At 50.4% G+C, this 12,554-nt stretch overlaps 1 protein-coding gene across 2 annotated transcripts in view; it reads left to right on the forward strand.

The window, feature by feature from the left end:
* Positions 1 to 12,330, forward strand: part of LOC142302429 (solute carrier organic anion transporter family member 1A2-like) — a 103,523-nt gene extending 91,193 nt beyond the window's left edge. Inside the window, exons 11-15 of one of the 2 annotated variants that reach the window (XM_075343490.1) lie at positions 737 to 899; positions 3,206 to 3,375; positions 3,562 to 3,626; positions 3,724 to 3,841; positions 11,828 to 12,330. In XM_075343490.1, the coding sequence (XP_075199605.1) occupies positions 737 to 899; positions 3,206 to 3,375; positions 3,562 to 3,626; positions 3,724 to 3,841; positions 11,828 to 11,942 (631 nt within the window). In that variant the 3' untranslated portion in view covers positions 11,943 to 12,330. The remainder of the gene's footprint in view (positions 1 to 736; positions 900 to 3,205; positions 3,376 to 3,561; positions 3,627 to 3,723; positions 3,842 to 11,827) is intronic. The other variant, XM_075343492.1, reaches the window with a different exon arrangement.
* The last annotated feature ends 224 nt before the right edge of the window (positions 12,331 to 12,554 follow it).

A 12,554-nucleotide genomic window follows, 5' to 3' on the forward strand; every position in this document is an offset into this window, starting at 1 on the left:
AACAGATTATGTCCTTAACATTACCTCTGCCATCCCTTGGGACGCTGTTCGCCCCTGAGTTGTGGCTCTAGTCCCCTACCTTTGGAAGTCTTCCCCGTCTAGGACACCTCAGTATGGACAACCCCCTCTGTGATACATACCGGCCATTTACAATGCAGCTGGTTGTTATCTTTGGCCCCCAGTATTAGTGTCCTGTATCCCCCGCATGTCAGTGTCCTGTGTCCTTAGTGTTAATGTCCTGTTCCGTCAGTGTCCTGTGCCCCATTACCAGTGTCCTGTATCCCCTTATGTCAGTGTCCTGTGCCCCATTACCAGTGTCCTGTATCCCCTTATGTCAGTGTCCTGTGCCCCATTACCAGTGTCCTGTATCCCCTTATGTCAGTGTCCTGTGCCCCCAGTACCAGTGTCCTGAATCCCCCAGAATCAGTGTCTTGTGCCCCCAGTGTCAGTGTCCTTTGCCCTCAGCATCAGTGTCCTCTGTCCCCAGTGTCACTGTCCTGTGCCACCAGTATCAGTGTCTTGTGCCCCCAGTGTCAGTGTCCTTTGCCCTCAGCATCAGTGTCCTCTGTCCCCAGTGTCACTGTCCTGTGCCCCCAGTATCAGTGTCTTGTGCCCCCAGGATCAGTATCCAGATCCCCGTTTTCTGGGCTTCTCATTATGTGGGTGATATCTGCTGTGGCCGCGGCCGGTTTGTCCGGGGGCTGCTCCATGTCTGACTTGTCTCTGTCACTTTCAGGGTGGAGGTCGTTTCTTATCTGGACAATGTGACTTCGGGGTGTAACATGAACTGCGGCTGCACCTCTGATGTATGGGACCCTGTGTGTGGGGATGACGGGGTGGGCTACGTGTCCGCCTGCCTAGCCGGCTGCTCCTCGTCTTCAGGGACTGGGCCGGACATGGTGAGATCCCTTATGAAGCAGTGGAATTCTACGGCGTGCTCTCGTGATGCTATGGGATTCTCTGGCGCGCCCACATTATGTGGTGGGATTCTCCGGCTCGCCCTTGTGATGCCATATGATTTTCCGACTCACCCTTGTGATGCGGTGGTATCCTCTGGCTCACGCCATGCGTGAGATTCTCTGGCTCGCACCCATGTTGCAGCGGGATTCTCCAACTCCCCTCCCGATACAGTGGGATTCTCTGGCTCGTCTTTGTGATGCGAAGGGATGCTCCGGTGTGCCCTTGTGATGTGGTGGGATTCTCCAGCGTGCCCTTGTGATGCGAAGGGATGCTCCGGCGTGCCCTTGTGATGTGGTGGGATTCTCCGGCTTGCCCTCGTGATGCGGTGTGATTCTTCGGCTCACCCTCGTGATGTGGTGGGATTCTCTGGCTCGTCTTTGTGATGCGGTGGGATTGTCCGGAACGCCCTCGTGATGCGGTAGGATTCTTCGGCTCGCCCATGTGATTGTATGGGATTTTCCGGCGCAGCCTCATAATGCAGTGGGATTTTCCGGCTCACTCTTGTGATGGGGTGGGATTCTCTGGTTCGCCCTCATGATGCGGTTGGATTCTCCGGCACGCCCTGGTGATGCAGTGGGATTGTCGGGCGTGCCTTGATGATGCGATAGGATTCTCTTGCTCACTCTCATGATGCGGTGGGATTCTTCGGCGCGCCCTCGTGATGCGGTGGGATTCTCCGGCGTGTCCTCGTGATGCGGTGAGATTCTCCGGTTCGCCCTCGTGATGCGGTGGGATTCTCCGGCGTGTCCTCGTCATGCGGTGAGATTCTCCGGTTCGCCCTCGTGATACGGTGGGATTCTCCGGTGTGTCCTAGTGGTGTGGTGCAATTCTCCGGCTTGCCCTCGTGATGTGGTGGGATTCTCTGACTCGTCTTTGTGATGCAGTGGGATTGTCCGGCATGCCCTTGTGATGGAGTGGGATTCTCTGGCGCAACCTCGTGATGTGGTGGGATTTTCCGGCTCACCCTCTTGATGCGGTGTGTATCTCCGGCTAACCCTCGTGATGCGGTGGGATTCTCTGCCGTGCCCTTGTGATGCGGTGGGATTCTCCAGTTCGCCCTCGTGATGCAGTGGGTATCTCCGGCTCGCCCTCGTGATGCAGTGGTATCCACCGGCTTGCCCTTGTGATTTGGTGGGATTCTCCAGCACACCCTCATGATGCTGTGTTATTCTCCTGCTCACCTTCGTGATGTGGTGCGTTCCTCCAGCTTCCCCTTGTGATGCAGTGGGATTCTCCAACTCACCCTTATGATGCGGTGGGATTCTCCAGTGCACCTTCATGATGCGATGGGATTTTCTGTCTCACCATCGTGATGTGGTGGGACTCTGCGGCTCACCCTCACGATGTGGTGGGATTCTCCGGCTCAACCTCGTAATGTGGTGAGAGTCTCCGGCGCACCCTCATGATGCAGTGGAATTCTTTGGCTCGCCCTCGTGATGCGGTGGGATTCTCGGTCATGCCCTCGTTATGCGGTGGATATCTCCGGCTCACCCTCGTGATGTGGTGGGTATCTCCAGCTTGTCCTCGTGATGCAGTGGTATCCACTGGCTTGCCCTCGTGATGTGGTGGGATTCTCCTGCTCACCTTCGTGATGTGGTGGGATTGTCCTGCTCACCTTCGTGATGGGTACGATCCTCCGGCTTGCCCTTTTGATGCAGTGGGATTCTCCAACTCATCCTCATGATGCAGTGGGATTCTCCATCTCGCCCTTGTGATGTGGTGGAATTCTCCGGCTCAACCTCGTGATGTGGTGGGATTCTCTGTCATGTCCTCGTGATGTGGTGGGATTCTCCGTCACTCCCTAATCATGCAGTGGGATTCTCCGGCATGCCCTCGTGATGTGGTGGGATTCTCCAGTTCACCCTTGTGATGTGGTGGGATTCTCCGTCACTCCCTAATCATGCAGTGGGATTCTCCGGCATGCCCTTGTGATGCGGTGGGATTCTCCAGTTCACCCTTGTGATGTGGTGGGATTCTCCAGTTCACCCTTGTGATGTGGTGGGATTCTCCGTCACTCCCTAATCATGCAGTGGGATTCTCCGGCATGCCCTTGTGATGCGGTGGGATTCTCCAGTTCACCCTTGTGATGTGGTGGGATTCTCCAGTTCACCCTTGTGATGTGGTGGGATTCTCCGTCACTCCCTAATCATGCAGTGGGATTCTCCGGCATGCCCTTGTGATGCGGTGGGATTCTCCAGTTCACCCTTGTGATGTGGTGGGATTCTCCTCTTTTGCTTCGATGCAGGTTTTCCAGGATTGCAGCTGTGTGCGCTCGCTGAACGCCTCGGCTACGCGGGGGCAGTGTCCGCGGGAGGAGGCCTGTGACGTCATGCTGCTCTACTTCATGGTGCTGAACCTGGCTTGCTGCTTCATCTACTCGCTGGGGGCCATGCCCGGGTACATGGTGCTCGTCAGGTGCGCACATCACTTCCCTCACCGCCCCTGCAGAACCCCGGACCTGCAGAACCCCAGACCTGCGGGACCTCGGACCTGCAGAACCCCGGACCTGCGGGACCTCGGACCTGCAGAACCCCGGACCTGCGGGACCTCGGACCTGCGCGCTCACTGACCCAATGTCTCATCAGATCCTCACTGTTTTAGGAGTCTGACCCAAGAAGAGAAGTCCTTTGGTCTCGGTCTCCACCTTTTGGCGGCTAGAGCCCTCGGTAAGTGATAAGAAGGAACATATACTGTATAGACCTCCAAAGCAAGATCGTCCACCCCCGAGACATGAAGCCCATCTGTCATCTCTCTCCATTCCAGGCGGAATCCCCTCCCCCATTCATTACGGAGCCGCCATAGACACCACCTGTATAAAGTGGGGGACCAACAACTGCGGAGATCCGGGGGCCTGCCGCATGTATGACAGTGACACTTACAGGTGAGATCGGAGCAGCTGGGGAGGTAGACCACGGTTACAACATGCAGAATAGTGACTGCAGCTCTGGAAGTGGCTGGAGGATAAGACATGATGCAACAGCAGAATAGTGACTGCAGCTCTGGAAGTGGCTGGAGGATAAGACATGATGCAACAGCAGAATAGTGACTGCAGCTCTGGAGGTGGCTGGAGGATAAGACATGATGCAACAGCAGAATAGTGACTGCAGCTCTGGAGGTGACTGGAGGATAAGACATGATGCAACAGCAGAATAGTGACTGCAGCTCTGGAGGGAACTGGAGGATAAGACATGATGTAACAGCAGAATAGTGACTGCAGCTCTGGAGGTGACTGGAGGATAAGACACGATGTAACAGCAGAACAGTGACTCCAGCTCTGGAGGGAACTGGAGGATAAGACATGATGTAACAGCAGAATAGTGACTGCAGCTCTGGAGGTGACTGGAAGATAACGCATGATGTAACAGCAGAATAGTGACTGCAGCTCTGGAGGTGACTGGAAGATAACGCATGATGTAACAGCAGAATAGTGACTGCAGCTCTGGAGGGAACTGGAGGATAAGACATGATGCAACAGCAGAATAGTGACTGCAGCTCTGGAAGTGGCTGGAGGATAAGACATGATGCAACAGCAAAATAGTGACTGCAGCTCTGGAAGTGGCTGGAGGATAAAACATAATGCAACAGCAGAATAGTGACTGCAGCTCTGGAGGTGACTGGAGGATAACGCATGATGTAACAGCAGAATAGTGACTGCAGCTCTGGAAGTGGCTGGAGGATAAGACATGATGCAACAGCAGACTAGTGACTGCAGCTCTGGAGGTGACTGGAGGATAAGACATGATGTAACAGCAGAATAGTGACTGCAGCTCTGGAAGTGGCTGGAGGATAAGACATGATGCAACAGCACAATAGTGACTGCAGCTCTGGAGGGAACTGGAGGATAAGACATGATGCAACAGCAGAATAGTGACTGCAGCTCTGGAAGTGGCTGGAGGATAAGACACGATGCAACAGCAGAACAGTGTCTGCAGCTCTGGAGGGAATTGGAGGATAAGACATGATGCAACAGCAGAATAGTGACTGCAGCCCTGGAAGTGGCTGGAGGATAAGACATGATGCAACAGCAGAATAGTGACTGCAGCTCTGGAGGTGACTGGAGGATAACGCATGATGTAACAGCAGAATAGTAACTGCAGCTCTGGAGGTGACTGGAGGATAAGACATGATGCAACAGCAGAATAGTGACTGCAGCTCTGGAAGTGGCTGGAGGATAAGACATGATGCAACAGCAGAATAGTGACTGCAGCTCTGGAAGTGGCTGGAGGATAAGACATGATGCAACAGCAGAATAGTAACTGCAGCTCTGGAGGTGACTGGAGGATAACGCATGATGTAACAGCAGAATAGTGACTGCAGCTCTGGAAGTGGCTGGAGGATAAGACATGATGCAACAGCAGAATAGTGACTGCAGCTCTGGAGGTGACTGGAGGATAAGACATGATGTAACAGCAGAATAGTGACTGCAGCTCTGGAAGTGGCTGGAGGATAAGACATGATGCAACAGCAGAATAGTGACTGCAGCTCTGGAGGTGACTGGAGGATAAGACATGATGCAACAGCAGAACAGTGACTGCAGCTCTGGAGGTGACTGGAGGATAAGACATGATGTAACAGCAGAATAGTGACTGCAGCTCTGGAAGTGGCTGGAGGATAAGACATGATGCAACAGCAGAATAGTGACTGCAGCTCTGGAGGTGACTGGAGGATAAGACATGATGCAACAGCAGAATAGTGACTGCAGCTCTGGAGGTGACTGGAGGATAAGACACGATATAACAGTAGAATAGTGACTGCAGCTCTGGAAGTGGCTGGAGGATAAGACATGATGCAACAGCAGAACAGTGACTGCCGCTCTGGAGGGAACTGGAGGATAAGACATGATGTAACAGCAGAATAGTAACTGCAGCTCTGGAGGTGACTGGATGATAAGACATGATGCAACAGCAGAATAGTGACTGCAGCTCTGGAAGTGGCTGGAGGATAAGACATGATGCAACAGCAGAATAGTGACTGCAGCTCTGGAAGTGGCTGGAGGATAAGACATGATGCAACAGCAGAATAGTGACTGCAGCTCTGGAGGTGACTGGAGGATAAGACATGATGCAACAGCAGAATAGTGAGTGCAGCTCTGGAGGTGACTGGAGGATAATACACGATATAACAGTAGAATAGTGACTGCAGCTCTGGAGGTGACTGGAGGATAAGACATGATGCAACAGCAGAATAGTAACTGCAGCTCTGGAGGTGACTGGATGATAAGACATGATGCAACAGCAGAATAGTGACTGCAGCTCTGGAAGTGGCTGGAGGATAAGACATGATGCAACAGCAGAATAGTGACTGCAGCTCTGGAAGTGGCTGGAGGATAAGACATGATGCAACAGCAGAATAGTGACTGCAGCTCTGGAGGTGACTGGAGGATAAGACATGATGCAACAGCAGAATAGTGACTGCAGCTCTGGAGGTGACTGGAGGATAATACACGATATAACAGTAGAATAGTGACTGCAGCTCTGGAGGTGACTGGAGGATAAGACATGATGCAACAGCAGAATAGTGACTGCAGCTCTGGAGGTGACTGGAGGATAAGACATCATGCAACAGCAGAATAGTGACTGCAGCTCTAGAGGTGACTGGAGCATAATACATGATATAACAGTAGAATAGTGACTGCAGCTCTGGAGGTGACTGGGGAATATGACACAATGTAACAGCAGAATAGTGACTGCAGCTCTGGAGGTGACTGGAGGATAAGACATGATGTAACAGCAGAATAGTGACTGCAGCTCTGGAGGTGACTGGAAGATAACGCATGATGTAACAGCAGAATAGTGACTGCAGCTCTAGAGGTGACTGAAGGATAAGACACGATGTAACAGCAGAATAGTGACTGCAGCTCTGGAGGTGACTGGAGGATAAGACATGATGCAACAGCAGAATAGTGACTGCAGCTCTGGAAGTGGCTGGAGGATAAGACATGATGCAACAGCAGAATAGTGACTGCAGCTCTGGAGGTGGCTGGAGGATAAGACACGATGCAACAGCAGAACAGTGACTGCAGCTCTGGAGGGAACTGGAGGATAAGACATGATGCAACAGCAGAATAGTGACTGCAGCTCTGAAAGTGGCTGGAGGATAAGACATGATGCAACAGCAGAATAGTGACTGCAGCTCTGGAGGTGACTGGAGGATAACGCATGATGTAACAGCAGAATAGTGACTGCAGCTCTGGAAGTGGCTGGAGGATAAGACATGATGCAACAGCAGAATAGTGACTGCAGCTCTGGAGGTGACTGGAGGATAAGACATGATGTAACAGCAGAATAGTGACTGCAGCTCTGGAAGTGGCTGGAGGATAAGACATGATGCAACAGCAGAATAGTGACTGCAGCTCTGGAGGTGACTGGAGGATAAGACATGATGCAACAGCAGAACAGTGACTGCAGCTCTGGAGGGAACTGGAGGATAAGACATGATGTAACAGCAGAATAGTGACTGCAGCTCTGGAGGTGACTGGATGATAAGACATGATGTAACTGCAGAATAGTGACTGCAGCTCTGGAAGTGGCTGGAGGATAAGACATGATGCAACAGCAGAATAGTGACTGCAGCTCTGGAAGTGGCTGGAGGATAAGACATGATGCAACAGCAGAATAGTGACTGCAGCTCTGGAGGTGACTGGAGGATAAGACATGATGCAACAGCAGAATAGTGACTGCAGCTCTGGAGGTGACTGGAGGATAATACACGATATAACAGTAGAATAGTGACTGCAGCTCTGGAAGTGGCTGGAGGATAAGACATGATGCAACAGCAGAACAGTGACTGCAGCTCTGGAGGGAACTGGAGGATAAGACATGATGTAACAGCAGAATAGTAACTGCAGCTCTGGAGGTGACTGGATGATAAGACATGATGCAACAGCAGAATAGTGACTGCAGCTCTGGAAGTGGCTGGAGGATAAGACATGATGCAACAGCAGAATAGTGACTGCAGCTCTGGAGGTGACTGGAGGATAAGACATGATGCAACAGCAGAATAGTGACTGCAGCTCTGGAGGTGACTGGAGGATAATACACGATATAACAGTAGAATAGTGACTGCAGCTCTGGAGGTGACTGGAGGATAAGACATCATGCAACAGCAGAATAGTGACTGCAGCTCTAGAGGTGACTGGAGCATAATACACGATATAACAGTAGAATAGTGAGTGCAGCTCTGGAGGTGACTGGGGAATAAGACACAATGTAACAGCAGAATAGTGACTGCAGCTCTGGAGGTGACTGGAGGATAAGACACGATGTAATAGCAGAATAGTGACTGCAGCTCTGGACGTGACTGGAGGCTAAGACATGATGTAACAGCAAAATAGTGAGTGCAGCTCTGAAGGTGACTGGAGGATAAGACATGATGTAACAGCAGAATAGTGACTGCAGCTCTGGAGGTGACTGGATGATAAGACATGATGTAACAGCAGAACAGTGACTGCAGCTCTGGAGGGAATTGGAGGATAAGACATGGTGTAACAGCAGAATAGTGAGTGCAGCTCTGGAGGTGACTGGAGGATCAGACACGATGTAGCAGCAGAATAGTGCGTGCAGCTCTGGAGGTGACTGGAGGATAAGACCTGATGTAACAACAGAATAATGAGTGCAGCTCTGGAGGTGACTGGAGTATAAGACACGATGTAACAGCAGAACAGTGACTGCAGCTCTGGAGGGAATTGGAGGATAAGACATGATGTAACAGCAGAATAGTGAGTGCAGCTCTGGAGGTGACTGGAGGATCAGACACGATGTAGCAGCAGAATAGTGCGTGCAGCTCTGGAGGTGACTGGAGGATAAGACCTGATGTAACAACAGAATAATGAGTGCAGCTCTGGAGGTGACTGGAGGATAAGACATGATGTAACAGCAGAATAGTGACTGCAGCTCTGGAGATGACTGGAGTATAAGACACAATGTAACAACAGAATAGTGAGTGCAGCTCTGGAGGTGACTGGAGGATAAGACATGATGTAACAGCAAAATAGTGACTGCAGCTCTGGAGGTGACTGGAGGATAAGACATGATGTAACAGCAGAATAGTGAGTGCAGCTCTGGAGGTGACTGGAGGATAAGACACGATGTAACAGCAGAATAGTGAGTGCAGCTCTGGAGGTGACTGGAGGATAAGACAAGATGTAACAGCAGAATAGTGACTGCAGCTCTGGAGATGACTGGAATATAAGACACAATGTAACAACAGAATAGTAAGTGCAGCTCTGGAGGTGACTGGAGGATAAGACATGATGTAACAGCAACATAGTGACTGCAGCTCTGGAGGTGACTGGAGGATAAGACATGATGTAACAGCAGAATAGTGAGTGCAGCTCTGGAGGTGACTGGAGGCTAAGACCTGATGTAACAACAGAATAATGAGTGCAGCTCTGGAGGTGGCTGGAGGATAAGACATGATGTAACAACAGAATAATGAGTGCAGCTCTGGAGGTGACTGGAGGATAAGACATGATGTAACAGCAGAATAGTGACTGCTGCTCTGGAGGAGACTGGAGGAGAAGATATGATGTAACAGCAGAATAGTGACAGCAGCTCTGGAGGTGACTGGAGTATAAGACACAATGTAACGACAGAATAGTGAGTACAACTCTGGAGGTGACTGGAGGATAAGACATGATGTAACAACAGAATAGTGAGTGCAGCTCTGGAGGTGACTGGAGGATAAGACATGATGTAACAGCAAAATAGTGAGTGCAGCTCTGGAGGTGACTGGAGGATAAGACATGATGTAACAGCAGAATAGTGAGTGCAGCTCTGGAGGTGACTGGAGGATAAGACACGATGTAACAGCAGAATAGTGAGTGCAGCTCTGGAGGTGACTGGAGGATAAGACATGATGTAACAGCAGAATAGTGAGTGCAGCTCTGGAGGTGACTGGAGGATAAGACATGATGTAACAGCAGAATAGTGAGTGCAGCTCTGGAGGTGACTGGAGGATAAGACATGATGTAACAGCAAAATAGTGAGTGCAGCTCTGGAGGTGACTGGAGGATAAGACATGATGTAACAGCAGAACAGTGAGTGCAGCTCTGGAGGTGACTGGAGGATAAGACATGATGTAACAGCAGAACAGTGAGTGCAGCTCTGGAGGTGACTGGAGGATAAGACATGATGTAACAGCAGAATAGTGAGTGCAGCTCTGGAGGTGACTGGAGGATAAGACATGATGTAACAGCAGAACAGTGAGTGCAGCTCTGGAGGTGACTGGAGGATAAGACATGATGTAACAGCAGAATAGTGAGTGCAGCTCTGTAGGTGACTGGAGGATAAGACATGATGTAACAGCAGAATAGTGAGTGCAGCTCTGGAGGTGACTGGAGGATAAGACATGATGTAACAGCAGAACAGTGAGTGCAGCTCTGGAGGTGACTGGAGGATTATACATGATGGAACAGCAGAATAGTGAGTGCAGCTCTGGAGGTGACTGGAGGATTATACATGATGGAACAGCAGAATAGTGAGTGCAGCTCTGGAGGTGACTGGAGGATTATACATGATGTAACAGCAGAATAGTGAGTGCAGCTCTGTAGGTGACTGGAGGATTATACATGATGGAACAGCAGAATAGTGAGTGCAGCTCTGGAGGTGACTGGAGGATTATACATGATGTAACAGCAGAATAGTGAGTGCAGCTCTGTAGGTGACTGGAGGATTATACATGATGGAACAGCAGAATAGTGAGTGCAGCTCTGGAGGTGACTGGAGGATTATACATGATGTAACAGCAGAATAGTGAGTGCAGCTCTGGAGGTGACTGGAGGATTATACATGATGGAACAGCAGAATAGTGAGTGCAGCTCTGGAGGTGACTGGAGGATTATACATGATGTAACAGCAGAATAGTGAGTGCAGCTCTGTAGGTGACTGGAGGATAAGACATGATGTACCAGCAGAATAGTGAGTGGCGCTGTGGAGGTGACTGGAGGATAAGACACAATGTAACAGCAGAATAGTGAGTGCAGCTCTGGAGGTGACTGGAGGATTATACATGATGTAACAGCAGAAAAGTGAGTGCAGCTCTGTAGGTGACTGGAGGATTATACATGATGGAACAGCAGAATAGTGAGTGCAGCTCTGGAGGTGACTGGAGGATTATACATGATGTAACAGCAGAATAGTGAGTGCAGCTCTGTAGGTGACTGGAGGATTATACATGATGGAACAGCAGAATAGTGAGTGCAGCTCTGGAGGTGACTGGAGGATTATACATGATGTAACAGCAGAATAGTGAGTGCAGCTCTGGAGGTGACTGGAGGATAAGACATGATGTAACAGCAGAATAGTGAGTGCAGCTCTGGAGGTGACTGGAGGATTATACATGATGTAACAGCAGAATAGTGAGTGCAGCTCTGTAGGTGACTGGAGGATTATACATGATGGAACAGCAGAATAGTGAGTGCAGCTCTGGAGGTGACTGGAGGATTATACATGATGTAACAGCAGAATAGTGAGTGCAGCTCTGTAGGTGACTGGAGGATTATACATGATGGAACAGCAGAATAGTGAGTGCAGCTCTGGAGGTGACTGGAGGATTATACATGATGTAACAGCAGAATAGTGAGTGCAGCTCTGGAGGTGACTGGAGGATTATACATGATGGAACAGCAGAATAGTGAGTGCAGCTCTGGAGGTGACTGGAGGATTATACATGATGTAACAGCAGAATAGTGAGTGCAGCTCTGTAGGTGACTGGAGGATAAGACATGATGTACCAGCAGAATAGTGAGTGGCGCTGTGGAGGTGACTGGAGGATAAGACACAATGTAACAGCAGAATAGTGAGTGCAGCTCTGGAGGTGACTGGAGGCTGCTCTCTGATGTGATTTCTGTCTTTTTCTCTCTTTTCAGGCTGTTCTATATCGGGATACCTACGGCTTTGCGCTTTGTCTCCTACATCCCGTGTATCTTCATTCTTCTCGCCCTCAGACGGGCGTCCGCTCAGACGCAGGGTGGGACGCAGTGACCGGGGGCCGTAGTCGCTGTGATACATCACTATATAGAGACATATACACAGAGCGGGGCCCGTCCTCATCAATGGTCACATGGTGCATTATTCGGGTATTGTTCTATAAGAAAAAGAATATTCTGTCTCCAGAAATCTCTCAGAAGATGGAGAACCCCAAGAATGGGGGCAGCGACCCCGGAAGCAGCAGGACATCCCCGTATACCATCTATGGGGGAATATATGTCAGGCACAGGTGATGTCCTCATCATCATCATCATCATTCCAGCCCTTCATCTCCACAATCACATGTTGTTTCTAGCAGTGACCACTAGGAGGCGCCGTCACTCCTCAAAAACAGAACAAACAAAATAAAGGAATGAAAATATGAATAATCCAAAACTCGTGCTGTCACTGCCATGACTAGATATAGGCAGAGCTGTAAATCCACTGCGACTCCACCAGGGGGCGCCCCCACCGCACCGAGCCAAGAATTACACATGAGAGAACCCGTTCTGTAAAGATTCGCCTCTTTCACATTCGGTCCGAGCCTTAGCTTGTTCATTCGGACTTTGCAACCCCGAAACGTTCCCCAAAAGTTTAATCCTAGGTAGTGGAGATAGATAGGAGAGC

Source organism: Anomaloglossus baeobatrachus, chromosome 4, assembly GCF_048569485.1.
Source record: "Anomaloglossus baeobatrachus isolate aAnoBae1 chromosome 4, aAnoBae1.hap1, whole genome shotgun sequence".
Classification (NCBI taxonomy): domain Eukaryota; kingdom Metazoa; phylum Chordata; class Amphibia; order Anura; family Aromobatidae; genus Anomaloglossus; species Anomaloglossus baeobatrachus.